Source organism: Onychostruthus taczanowskii, unplaced genomic scaffold (assembly GCF_017590055.1).
Source record: "Onychostruthus taczanowskii isolate IOZ18803 unplaced genomic scaffold, ASM1759005v1 scaffold158, whole genome shotgun sequence".
NCBI classification, from domain to species: domain Eukaryota; kingdom Metazoa; phylum Chordata; class Aves; order Passeriformes; family Passeridae; genus Onychostruthus; species Onychostruthus taczanowskii.
Window position 1 is genome coordinate 694,732 of NW_024498773.1, and position 12,416 is coordinate 707,147.

A 12,416-nucleotide genomic window follows, 5' to 3' on the forward strand; every position below is an offset into this window, starting at 1 on the left:
TTTTAGTTTTTTTTTTTTTTTTTTTTTTTTTTTTTTTTGAGGCAAGGGTTTGGGGTTTTTTTAAACCACCCTTTGCTAAATTCTCAGTGAATCATCAAGTAAGTGGTATGATGACCAGAATATCACTGGCCACCAGTGATAAATGGTACCACCTAATAAAATATTACAGAACATATACTTCTCCCAGAAAGACTTTGTGTATCTTTCCTGTTCATCACTTCTCCTCTAATGAAATACCGCTGTTGGCCCATCACACATGTCAATCTAAACAGAACATTAAAACTGTGCTCAGAGAGGAATTTCAAGGAGCACTTCAAAACTGCAATGACCAGATGGCTTAAGACTAATTAGAGAGCTTCTTCACTGCGGAAGTTGCTAATTTTTTTTTTGAGATCTTTGTTCCAACCAAAGAGATGCAAACATGAGATACAGATGCTTCATAACATTCTATCTTCTTCAGGAAAAAGATACAAAACAAATACCTCCCTTAAATACTATTTTCAAGGGAGGAAAAAAAAGGGTTCTTAGATTCCTGTAACATACATATTACGAGATGAGCACTCTATGAAACAGCTGATAACCAATAGGTTTCAAGGCATTATTTTTAAGGGCCCACAGAGGTTTTCCTTAACCTCCAAAAACAAGTTTGTGCAATAAGGTACACCACTGTTCACAAGGACAATTAGCCCAGTTCATAACAGAGCCAAAATATGTAATGCCCACAACCCCTCAGTCAGGTACCACGTCAAAAGACCTGTCTTGTGACATCAACAGATGAGCTACAACTGGTACTGTACCATAAAAATGACCAAGTTGTTGTTTAGTATGTGTGAAGAGAAGACAAAGTAGCAGTCCTGGAAAAGTGATTATTTTTCAGCTGGCAGCTGATACTTACCATATCTTTAGCATATCTTTAGCAAAAACCCATTTCTTAACTGGAAATTTGAACATCCTTTTAAGAGGAAAAGCTGTCCCCATTTGAGGCCATATACCTTGACTAGACAAACTGTATGAGAATTTGGTGAATAACCTCTTCCATCCCAAAATTTTTGGGACTAACAACTGTCATCTCTTTTTTTATCTCAATGCATGTACACTCCGGAATATCTCTGGTTAATGTACTATCAGAAAACATGAAAATTAAGATTATGAGACACCTGATGGCCTTTCCTGATTACCTAACTCTTATCAGCCTCCTGTAAGCCTCAGTGCTGGAGAACCAGCTTACACATTTTCATAGAGCAGTCCTCTAACCTTAAACCACAAATACAGAAAGGAAGAACAGCAATGCAGTGCTGATAACAGTTAAAAAAAAAAAAAAAAAAGAAAAAAAACCCCCACACCTGAGAAGCAAAAATAAGTTAATGTTTGAGGAAGTGTTCCTCACAAACCCCTCCAGACAGCATAGCTCATGGCAGAATGGTCAGTTGCTATCACCCTGATAGCAAAGGGAAGTTTTTTCCTTGCTGTATGACCTTGAAAAAGCCACTTGATCTCTTTCCATCTCAGCTTCCCCAGTTGGGAGCCAGAAGAAAACAAATCTTTTCCTTTCCCTAACAAGCTCTTTGAAGTCCACAGAGAAAAGTATCCCTAAATTGCACTCAAAGTCCCAGTCTTGTCACCTCTGCGCATTGTTTCAATGTGAAGTACAATTTGAAGCCCACTGTACCATGAAGAATGTGTCAATGAAATTGTAATTTAAAAATGTCATGTTTTGATGAGTAGAGATGCTGCCAAGCATAACAAGTCAGAAATAACCACTATACAAACTAAGCAATGCATCCTTAAAACTCTCTGGACACAAGAATCTACTTCATATCCAATTCCCTGAAGAAACAAACTTGCCTCAGACTCCTACAGGGCACTGCCTTCTACCCTTCAAAACAAGTAGGATTATATCCCCTAACATCAAGCAAGTACATAGATAGCCAAAAGCTGTTGAGCTGTGGTTTTTATTTCTAACAGACATGCATCTGCTTGGGGGAAAATAAGAGAACAAAGTTGCTTGTATAACCATTTAAAAACCCTGGTGCTGTAACAATTCAGGATCTGTGAAAGAGTACCAAAAGCTGGTTTCCCATGTATCTCTGAGCCAAATTAAAAGTGAAGATGACAAAAGGAAGATCCCATCCAGAATCTGTAGTTCTAAGGAAATGGTTTTTTCAAAAAATTTGTTCTAAAATGAAACCCATATGAACTTTTACAAACTACATACCTAGGTGCCAAAGCTGAAACACCAATAAAAAAAAAAAAAAAAAAAAAAAAAAAAAAAAAAAAAAAAAAAAGTCTCTGCATTTACATGAATACATTTAAAAATATTTAAAATAAAACATTCGTATTTCAAGGGTAAATTGCCAAATGACAAATTTTATGTTTGGTTTCACTAAGAATTGATAATATAACATCCCTGGAAATAACAACACGAACATCTCCTGTGCAGTTGAAAATGACAGAAGCCAAGAGTGAGTTGAAAAGGCCATTTCTGCCATCCTCCACCTGTGAAGCGGACCAGGGCACAAAGGTCAGCTGAAGGCTGACCCAGCAAAAGGCAAACCAGTGGCCACCCTTCAGCTGGACAGGAGCTGCTCTTCATGCACAGCTGCACAGACACTCATGCGGGTACAAAACAAAGGAGGGCACCATGGTGGAAACCACTGCCTGGGAGTGAGCTCTGCAGCTCCTCACTTTGGGTTTTCAAAGGCTCATGGAGCTACAGCACTGGGGTGTGGCTTCACCATGTACAAACTATATCTTAAAGGAAAGAAAAAGAAAACACAGAAAACAGGCTGCTGCAAAAAGGGAGATTCTCCCTTTCCTAAGGTTTCCCACTGTGCAGTGTGAGTGCCTATGCCAAAATGTTAAGAAACTACTACTTTTCTTGTCCGATCCACACACTGTTCCAACTAATTCCACGACTGCTCTGTGGCTGGATTCAAGACAGAGAAGGAGCAGGTAGAAGGGATTAAATATTCAGCATTATACCACATTCAGATTACACTAAGCATGGCAGGAAAGCACACCCTCATGTTAAACTAGACAGTTCCCAACACTGCAAGTCATGCATTCTTGGAAAGAGCTACATCTTCAGACTCTTTCTTTGCCATGGGACATTAGATAATGCTGCACAAACCCTTCACTTTCAGGGTTTAGATTCATTAGACTAACCATCTTTGCAGAGTACACTTTTAAAATACTTTTACTGCACAAAAGCATGCATGATGTACACACCCGCATCTGCACATAGAAAAGTAAGGTTTTGCAGAAGTGTCTAAACTTAGACTTCAAAGACCCTACACAGGTACTGAATTCTAGCGTCACCATTATCTGCTTACTCCTCTATGCTAAGCATGGATTTATGGGCCTATCTGCAGGTAGTTGATTCAGCAAAGCTTGACAATTCTGAATACATGTAAACCTGGTAATACCGCTGATTACGGTAGAAAATACATTGTTAAATACAAACTCCTTCTCCCCACTGCCCTCCTTCAGGTTCTCCTTTCCCCAGTTGCTTCACCAAGCTTCAGTCATTCAAGCTAAAATGCAAAGGTGTGCAGAATTTTATTCTTTGGATGTCTTAGGTAAAATTGGTCAGCCCTTTCCAACAATAAATTTTAGAAGGACTAATTTCTTTCTTTGTTTGTGTTTTCTCTTTTTTTTCTTTTTTTTTCTTTCTTTCTTTTTTTTTTTTTTCTCTGATCCAACAATCCAACACTGAAACCACGTTCTTATATTGCTAACAAATTCATGTCCCCAGCTCTTCAAACAAGGACTTCAAGTGTCTGCGACATGCTATCAGCTGCCATCAGACTTAACCAAACAGGACCAAGTTAAGGGCCTTTAGAAAAATCTCAGTTTTCACAAGCTCTGTCAGGGCTCGTTAGCGCTTGGCAGATGACTACTTTGAAGAGTTCATTCACGCTGAGCGTGCTGCAGCGGCGCAGGAGCTGTTCCCACCGGCCGGGCGACGGGACACCGGGCTGGGGAGGCGGCTGGACCTTCAGCCCTGCGCTCAGGAGCTGCTCGCCCCGCACCACTGCCCCCGGCCTTTTTCCGGGAGAGCGCGTCCCGGGGCGGGCACGGCTCAAGACAGAGGGAGCGGGGAATGACTCAACACGGGTGCGCAACACACCGTGCACACAGCCGCCTTCTCTTTTCTTGCTCTGGCAGGCACAGAACAATACCTCTGCGCAGAGCGTCCCGTGTGCCGTGGGGTGGTCGGCACCTGCTCGCTTTAAGTCACTATTTCGATGTGAAGCCTTCCAGGGCGCCCCACCGGCGCGCGTCACCCTGATCCATCTGTCCCTTGCGCGACCGTAAGCAAACTTACATTATTCCTTCGCCTCCCGAAACCCATTTTTTCTGCCGCCGCTCCCTTCCCGGCTACCGCAGCGCAGTCGGGAGGGAGCCGCCGCCGGGCAGCCCCGCGGGCTCTCCCGCATCGCGATTCCTCAACCCTGCTGGCGTCCTTACCTTGATGCCCTGCTGCTGTGTGGTCAGGGTCAGCTTGGACTCGTCCAGGAGCAAAACTTCGCAGTAAAATTCCTCCGGGACCGCGCAGAAACAGCCCATGCCTGCTGCGATGGCCGAAGACGGCGCGGGGAGGCGAGAAGAGCCTCGGGCGGCGGCGGAGAGGGACTGAGGGGCAGCCGGCTCTGGGCCGCGCCCGGCTCCGCGCCCCGGCTGCGCGGATGGAGCCCGGCGGCTGCTAGCGCGCAGCGCCCAGCCCCGCGGGGCGGCCCGCCGCCATCCCGCGGAACAGCCTGGACGGAGCTGCCGGGCTCTCCCTGCGGGAAAGGGGGAGGGAAAAGACTGGCGGCTTTTTAGGAAGGATCCCAGGGCACAGCCCTCACCCGCGCCCGGCTGTCACGGCGTGTCCCCCGCCGCTGCCGCCCCGGGGAGGTACCGAGCCGCCCACCCGCCTCGCCTTCCGCCCCGTCCGCGCACGATTCCGCGCCTCCCCTTTGTGTGCAGCGCTCTCCGCTGCCGCAGCCGGGGCGTGAGGGTGGTCCCCACCAGGCCAGCGCGTTACCTCCGGCCGCGGACCCTGCGGGCGGAGCGGGGCGGTGACAGTGCCAGGCCGGCGCTGGGCTGCACCCCCGGCTGCCCGCTGCCGTGCGGGGGTGGGGGCGCCGGCAGCTCTCTCCTCCTCCCCGTCGGAGGCGGAGGGATGCAGAGAAGAGAGACCCAGCGGCCGGGTAGCGCCGGCCGCCTCCTGCCGGCCGCCGGGCAGGACTCCCCCGGGGCTCCTTTGGGGCGGAGAGCGGCACCTGCCCGGCACCGGCACCGCGCCGCTCCATGGCACGGGACCCCACCGGCGTTCCAGGTCTGGGGTCGGCCCCTCGCTGCCCTCTGCCGTGGGGCGGGGGCGATGATCCCTGCCCCGGCCCGCCCCCCTCGGTTGTCCCCGTCGCCGCTGGGCACCGCTGCCCGTCCCGGCGGCCGCGGCCCCGGTCTCCGTGGCAGCACTGACCCCTGCGGGCTGCGCCGGCTCCGGTCCGGCGAGCGCCAGATCGGGGACCGGGTTTTGTCTCTGCACTTGAAAAAGAAGGGCTTCAGGAGACACCCCTAGTGAAGGAGTCCAGCAGAGGTTGAATTTTTGAAAGTGCCCTAGGTCGGAAGTCTGTTCTCCATCGTGCTGTTAAATACTAAGCTTGCTGCAGGTATATTTAATTTACAAAACAACGGTATTAAAGCCAAATAAATAGATACATTTTAAAAAATCAATTCAAAAACTTGAAACCAAAACCCAACCAACAAAAAAAAAAAGGAGAAACACAAGAGATCCTCCAACTGCCTTTGGAGTTGCTGTCTATAGTTTCTGGAGCATACAACAATCCACTTTCTTTGCTGCACATACCTAAACTCCAGGATTTTTCCCTTTCAGGTAGAAGAGGGATGCTATAAGTTAAGCCTTGATCCCACAAGTGCCTATGCTTTTACATAAATCTGTGTGCATGAGTCGTCCTATTGAAGAAGTTCACATGTATAAACTTAAGAATATGCAGAAATGTTTCTCTTATGGTCTTTAACTTGTTCATGCAACATAAGAGATGGGCACAAGGAAATTATGTTTACAAAACCTAATGTGTGTGTAGTAGGTAAGTCTGCTTTTAAACACCTGTCCTAAATACAACCCTGCTGCTCCCAAGAAATAACACTCTTGTTTTCATGTTTGAATTTGGACCTTGGGGTGTTGGGATTTCCATATCCCTCCGGTAACAGAAAAAAAAAAAAAAAAAAAAAAAAAAATTCTATGAGCACTGGGAAGATCAGGACAAAACCCACTATATAAGTTCATAAAAATAAAGCCTTTTGAAGACCTAGAAAGACTTATGAAGACTAGCCAAAGTTTAAAAATTCAACTTCCTAACCTTTTTTCCTGGGCAATATGTACCCAGTGAGTATGCCATCCAGAAAGCACAGAAAATTTAGGAAATTTACTCATGGCTTTCTAAACACATTTTTCAAACAGTTCTTGAGCCCCTCTGACAGCAGACAGTTTTCTAGAGAACAGATGGTTCCTTTTCCCCTCTCTTTAGTCTCCTTAGATCCATGTATCATGCACATTATGACATAAATTACCCTCTAAATCAGTTAAAGTCATTTTATATGTGTAAATCACTGGTTAATCAAGTGAGACGGAGGGCAATCCCAAATCTGAGCAGTTTTATCAATACTACTCTAGGTTATATGCTCCTTATAAGCTGTCCAAGTGAATTATTTTATGTCCTCTCTTTTTGAAGATCTATTTTGCGCTGCTGCACATTAGCTGATTGGTCCATGGGAAAAATACAAAATACACAGTCATGTTGAGCTGATGCCAGTGTTTAGAGAAGTTAACTCATGAATTTGTCTCCTAGCTAGCTATTTCCAACAGCGAAGCACTTGATAAAGAAGCAGTACCAGAACCTGCTACTTGAGGTGAAAACCTGGGAGGAGATTCTGAAATTCAGAAGTGAGAAAATCAACCAGGGCAGCAGAGGAAGAGGAAATGGAATAGATGGGATCTAGACTATGAACCAGTATAAGCCCTGAGAAGCCCAGGAAATCAAAACAACCAGTGGGCAAAAATGTAGGGCCCAGTTTTTCCTTGGATCACCATGTTACAGAAGACCAGCCCTGCTTAAGTATTTCAAGTATCAGAACAAAACTTGTGAAGATCCTGAGATAGTAATCTGTTTTCCAAATCCATTAGGAAACTGAGCTCCTTTTTACTTCTCTCTACAATAAAAAACACAGGTCAGACACTGCAGAGGGAAACTTCTTGATGTAAGCTCTCATCACACAAACACTTATGGACATGTTTAACTCAGGCATGTAAGTACAGGACCAGAGCATAAAGGCATTTTTGTCTATTGCGTGTTTGATGAAGTAGCCAGCAGAACTTACTGCAGCCTCTGTGATCCAGTACACCCTCATTCAAATGTTCTGTTTTAGTTGTAATGTGGTATTTTCAATGAGGTCGTATAAACAAGGCACCACAATGGCACCACAAGGACTCCTGTACATGAAGTGACCTATATCCATAGTCTAACATACCAGCAATTTGACTGCCCAAATGACACAGGGTGGCATATCTGCTTTCTCCCTCATTTTTACACAGTTGTGCTCACAAACATTTGTCAGGAAGTTGATAATGTAGCAGGAGTTATGATGACTTGTTTTAGCTGGTATTAGTATCATTTACCTATCACTATTGCCCATTGATATGTAGGGATGCAATTCCTGCATCTTATCCATGTGAGCTTCCAGTGACTGAGTGAAAAGTTTAAGAGAGGCACAAAGCAAGCTCTTCATTCTTCTTTACATGTAAAAACAAGTCTCCTGGACTCAGCTCCCTGCTCAAACAATGAGCAGAGGCAAAGCACTGAGGTCTAATGCAAGAAGATTAAAATGAAAACAGAGAAACAGCACACACTCTCTGGGCAACATGTACAATCCTGAATGTATCTTCCATTAAAGAAAAAATCTTACTGAGACAACTGTTCAACAGTTATTGTCCAGTAAGATCTCTGATCTTTACAGGGAAAATAAGGTTCAACTCCCCCAGCAGCACTGCACTGCTGTGGTTTGGCACTGCCCACCTGCCCAGACACACCTGCCCTCAGCCCTGCCACAGGGGTTCTCCAGAGCTTCAACATGCTGTTAAGAACTCTACTTATTTGTGGTTCTTGGATCCAAAAAGAAAAGCAAAGCAGGCAGTGGAAAAAGAGTACTTTCCACATAGCATTTTATAGTATTCAGAGGCAAAAGTTTGTTGCAATGGTGCATGAATTGACATTTCTCATTTCACTAATGAAAGGCTTTACCTAAAACACATTCAAGGACGCTGTCAACTACAGATTTACCTGGATTCTGTGTTACTGCTACACATTAGACATGTATGCACCTACTGCACCATTAGAATCTATGATCAAAACACTGAAAATAAATTTATTCAGATATTCATCAATTTTATATTTCCTGCAAAAATGTTGACATTATGCTCTACACAATACATTTAGAGTCCTTAAAGCAAGACTTGATAAAGTTAAGACCACTTAATTACAAAACACGTCACCGAAAGGCCAAAGTTCAGATATACAGCGCAAGGATACCATAAAAAAAACCCACACAGGCAAACAAAACAAAACATTTTAAAAAATCTTAGGAGGTCACAAAGTAAACTTGAACAGCTGGTTACATTTATTAGTCATTCTATAGCAATAAATGCCTTGAGAGCCTCTGAACTGATGCTGAGCTGCTGTCCGAGTTTCTCTACTCCCCCGGGCAGGGGAGGAGGTCTCGCCGGCTGAGCTGAAGGCACGGCAGCCGACAGCCGGGGGGGGCACTCCCTAGATGCGCCGGGGCGTCCCGGGAGCGCCTCAGCAAGGGGCAGCAGGGAGCAGCAGGCAGGCGAAGTAGAAGAAAGAAGAGAGGGACCCTCCTCGGGGGTAAAATCCAGAGCCTTTTGTTAACTCCAGGTGCACCAGCCGAGCAGGGACCTCGAGGCAGGAATACAGCAGCTTATAAAGGGGGTGGAAACATGACACATTGACCAATGAGGGAGAACTGGGGAGTGAACAAACTCGCGAGAAACATGCCGGCTAGCCAGTAGGGAATGTGACAGGGAGGGCCCCTTGTTCCCGATCCAATCACCCACCGAAGAAAGGAGAACTTTCTGGAATATGGGAAGGAGACAGTGGGTGATGGACAGAACTTGGGGAGGGATTGACAGAAGGTAACCAGGGAAACAGGGGAGGAGAGAACAAATTGACACTCTCAGAGAGAGAGGTTCCAGGGGAGGGGGAGAGGGGGATCCCAGGACTGAACCATTATAGCTTTAAGGGGTAACAGAACACATCAAATGAATCCTGCACCACAACAAACTGACATGGGACTGAGTGACAATCAGTTCTGGATTTTCTTCACACATTTAACAAGACCCCAGAAGATTGCAACACTGCAAACACACACTTAACAATCAAGGAAATAATAAGCATCTCTCACTTGCTGATTTTTTAATAAGAACACATGACATTAACTATACCTCCCCCACCCAAGAAAAATTTAAAATAAAGCTTTCAGAGTATTTATTGTAAACCATAGACTAAAATTAGAAACTGAAAGATCTGTAAACTTTTATCAAGGCGAGAAAAAAAAATCTGGTTTTAGCTACTATTTATTGAACCTAATTTTGTGTGTGATGTGGTTTTACAAAGTTTCTGCCAAGTCTTTGACAAGTTACCCCTATGCAAAGAAGAACCTGATGATCCTGTTTTATTTTGCTTATGCTTAGCTTCCTCAGCAGAACTTAAATAAGTTTTAATAGTAAAGGTAATTGAGTGGCAAGATGTAACAATCTAACTTACCAAGAGGAAATAAAACCAAGAATTCTCTACATGACTTCAAGTTGCTCTGACAATTTAAACCAGTACCTTGTAACCGCAGTCTGCAGAAAAAAACGGAGGCTGTGAAGGATTGTGGATATGTGGGAGGTGATCTTCTTGCAGAGAAGAGTTTTTCAAAGAATACTACCTAGTGGATAAACTGTTGCTTTTCTCAATAATGCACAACAGATTAGATCCATGCTTAAGCACAAAAAAGAGAATATTGTCTCCACATTACTGCACTTTTTCCTAGCCCATTAGAATAGCTCCAGACATGCACCTTTAGGGTAAGACAATGAACAACGGTAAGTCAAAACCTATATCTCAGGGAGCTGGTGCTATGCCTGTTCCAAGTCATCTGATATACTCTGACATTCTTGTAGAAAGCAGTTGCTTTGAATATACTTAGTGAAGCATTTTTTATCCCAAGGACAAGCTGGCTGTGCTGGCTGGCAAATGACAGGGGGCTCAGGCAACCAGTCTGCTGCCTTTTGTGCCCCACATTGTTCAAACACAACAGAAACCACCTTTGTTTGTAATCTTCTTTTCCTCTTTGCCACTTTCTGGATGCAAGTTTTGGAGATCCTCAGTTCTGTTCCACTGAGGTTAATTAGACAGAGGTCTACAAATGCCATGGCAATAAACCCAGGAACACAATAAACCTAAGCAATTGATCTAGGCCAGGCAAACACAGGCTGAGAGGACTCTCCCCAGCCAGAACTCCAAGCCAGGTCAGGGAGGAAATCAGTTAAGAGTGACATAGATGTCCATTAAGACAAGTATTTTCCACGCATTAAAAAAAAAATATTTATCTATACTAGCCATCAGTAGGAAGTTCTGATGGAGAAAACAGCTGATTACTTTTATGTTTAATAATCTCACTGCTTAATCTTTAAAAATTCAGGTCCAATTTTTTTTTACAGGTATTAGATCTTCATTTATTCTCTCTTCTGATGTCTGGATATTACAGCCACATTCTCAATTGAGAACTTCAGTGATAATGCTAAACACAGTTTCTAATTTAAACCTGTCATTCTCATGTACCTAATATAAATTTCTACTATTGTGAGATGTATACTAAAATAATATCAGCTGTAGTATGTAGCAACACTTCAAGTTCTGGACAACCTGAAAATCTAGAGATTTTCTAATACAATTTGTGTGAAGAATTGCTCTTTCTGGATAAGCAGTGCTCTTTAGCTGAACCTTGAGAGCAGAAAATGCAGTTATTGTCTGGACAACATCATCTATTGTGAACTATGATGAGATGGGGTAATGATGGGATGCTGGAGGAAATTGGAAGAAATAAATCTTTTCTTCAGCAACTATGCTTATCTATGTTGATTTCAAAATCAAAGAGATTTAAATAGCTCCCACAACTGACTAAGGAAATAACCAGGTTGTCATATCTCTTGTAGACTCAGATAAATAATATGAGAAGATACAGACTAAAACAGGCCACATGTAAACTTCTGTGTCTTCCTTTCAAATTTCCTTTTGGTAGCAGATGGATGAGAAGGATTCCCTCAAGCTCCTACATTAGCCTCTGATTGTGAGTGATGCTGAACCTGCAGAGGGATTGCTCCAGCTCAAAGTCAGTGAGGGCCACTAAACTGTCTAACTGATTTCGTGTTTATCACATTCTCTTCAATATGGGGGACGTTTCTTGCTGCAGAGGACAGAAACTTACTCTGATATAGTGTATTTTCTGGAATTTAGTCAGGCTGAACAACAGTACAATCTGGAAAGTTTTTCCCTTTCTGGGAGTTTCTAAGCATGGTTACACCTGACTGACACATTTCTGCGTATCCTTTTCTAGCATTTTATTCTCTCCTTAAGACATATGGAAAAAAATGTAATGGGACCTCCATGGGGCAGCAAGTTCCTTAATAAAGCAAGGATATTACAGAACTCATCTTGCATTCAGAATAAAAATTATCAGCACCCAGTGTTTTTCAAAGAAATGCAAGTGGTGAATAAGAGGTTCAGAGCATTTTTAAAGCTCTGGTACTGCTGCCTTTCATATTCTCATAGTGTGTGTCTGACACAGGCTTTAACAGTATAACCATACCTTCTGCTCTTCATCAGTCTGTATAACAGTCTAATTTACTGCCACCCCACTTCTAAGTTCAAATTACTTGGCCATGCTAACATTCAGCTGGCTGAAACAAAAAAAGGAAAAACTCAATTTCCAGCACAGGGGAGAAGAAGGGAGTATACAAGAAAAGTGCAGGAGAAAGAGGAGGAGGAGAAAGAACATCTGTTTGCTGCTGGGATGAAAAGAACTGAAAAGTAAGTACACCATATAGAGGTGAAAGCTAGGAAAATAAAAGCAGCTATAAGAGGTACATCAGAGAAGACAGAAATAAAAGGAAAAGTGGAGGAAAAGAGCATATAAACTGAAAAAGAGAAAGAGGATGAAAGTATTATAAAAATGCTCTAAGCAGGAGTTTCTTGTGTAGGAGCTAGGCCTGCCAAGCAGGAACAGGAAGACAGTATCAGATGAGGTCATGAAAATGTAAACAGCTTTGACGGAATTGAAGTGCA

General features: G+C 43.8%; 1 protein-coding gene across 1 annotated transcript in view; it reads right to left on the minus strand.

Annotated features, from left to right (window-relative positions):
- EPB41L4A (erythrocyte membrane protein band 4.1 like 4A) overlaps positions 1-5,087 on the minus strand; it is a 125,106-nt gene extending 120,019 nt beyond the window's left edge. Inside the window, exon 1 of the mRNA XM_041399172.1 lies at positions 4,471-5,087. Coding sequence (XP_041255106.1) covers positions 4,471-4,569 — 99 coding nt within the window. The 5' untranslated portion in view covers positions 4,570-5,087. The remainder of the gene's footprint in view (positions 1-4,470) is intronic.
- Positions 5,088-12,416: the final 7,329 nt, after the last annotated feature.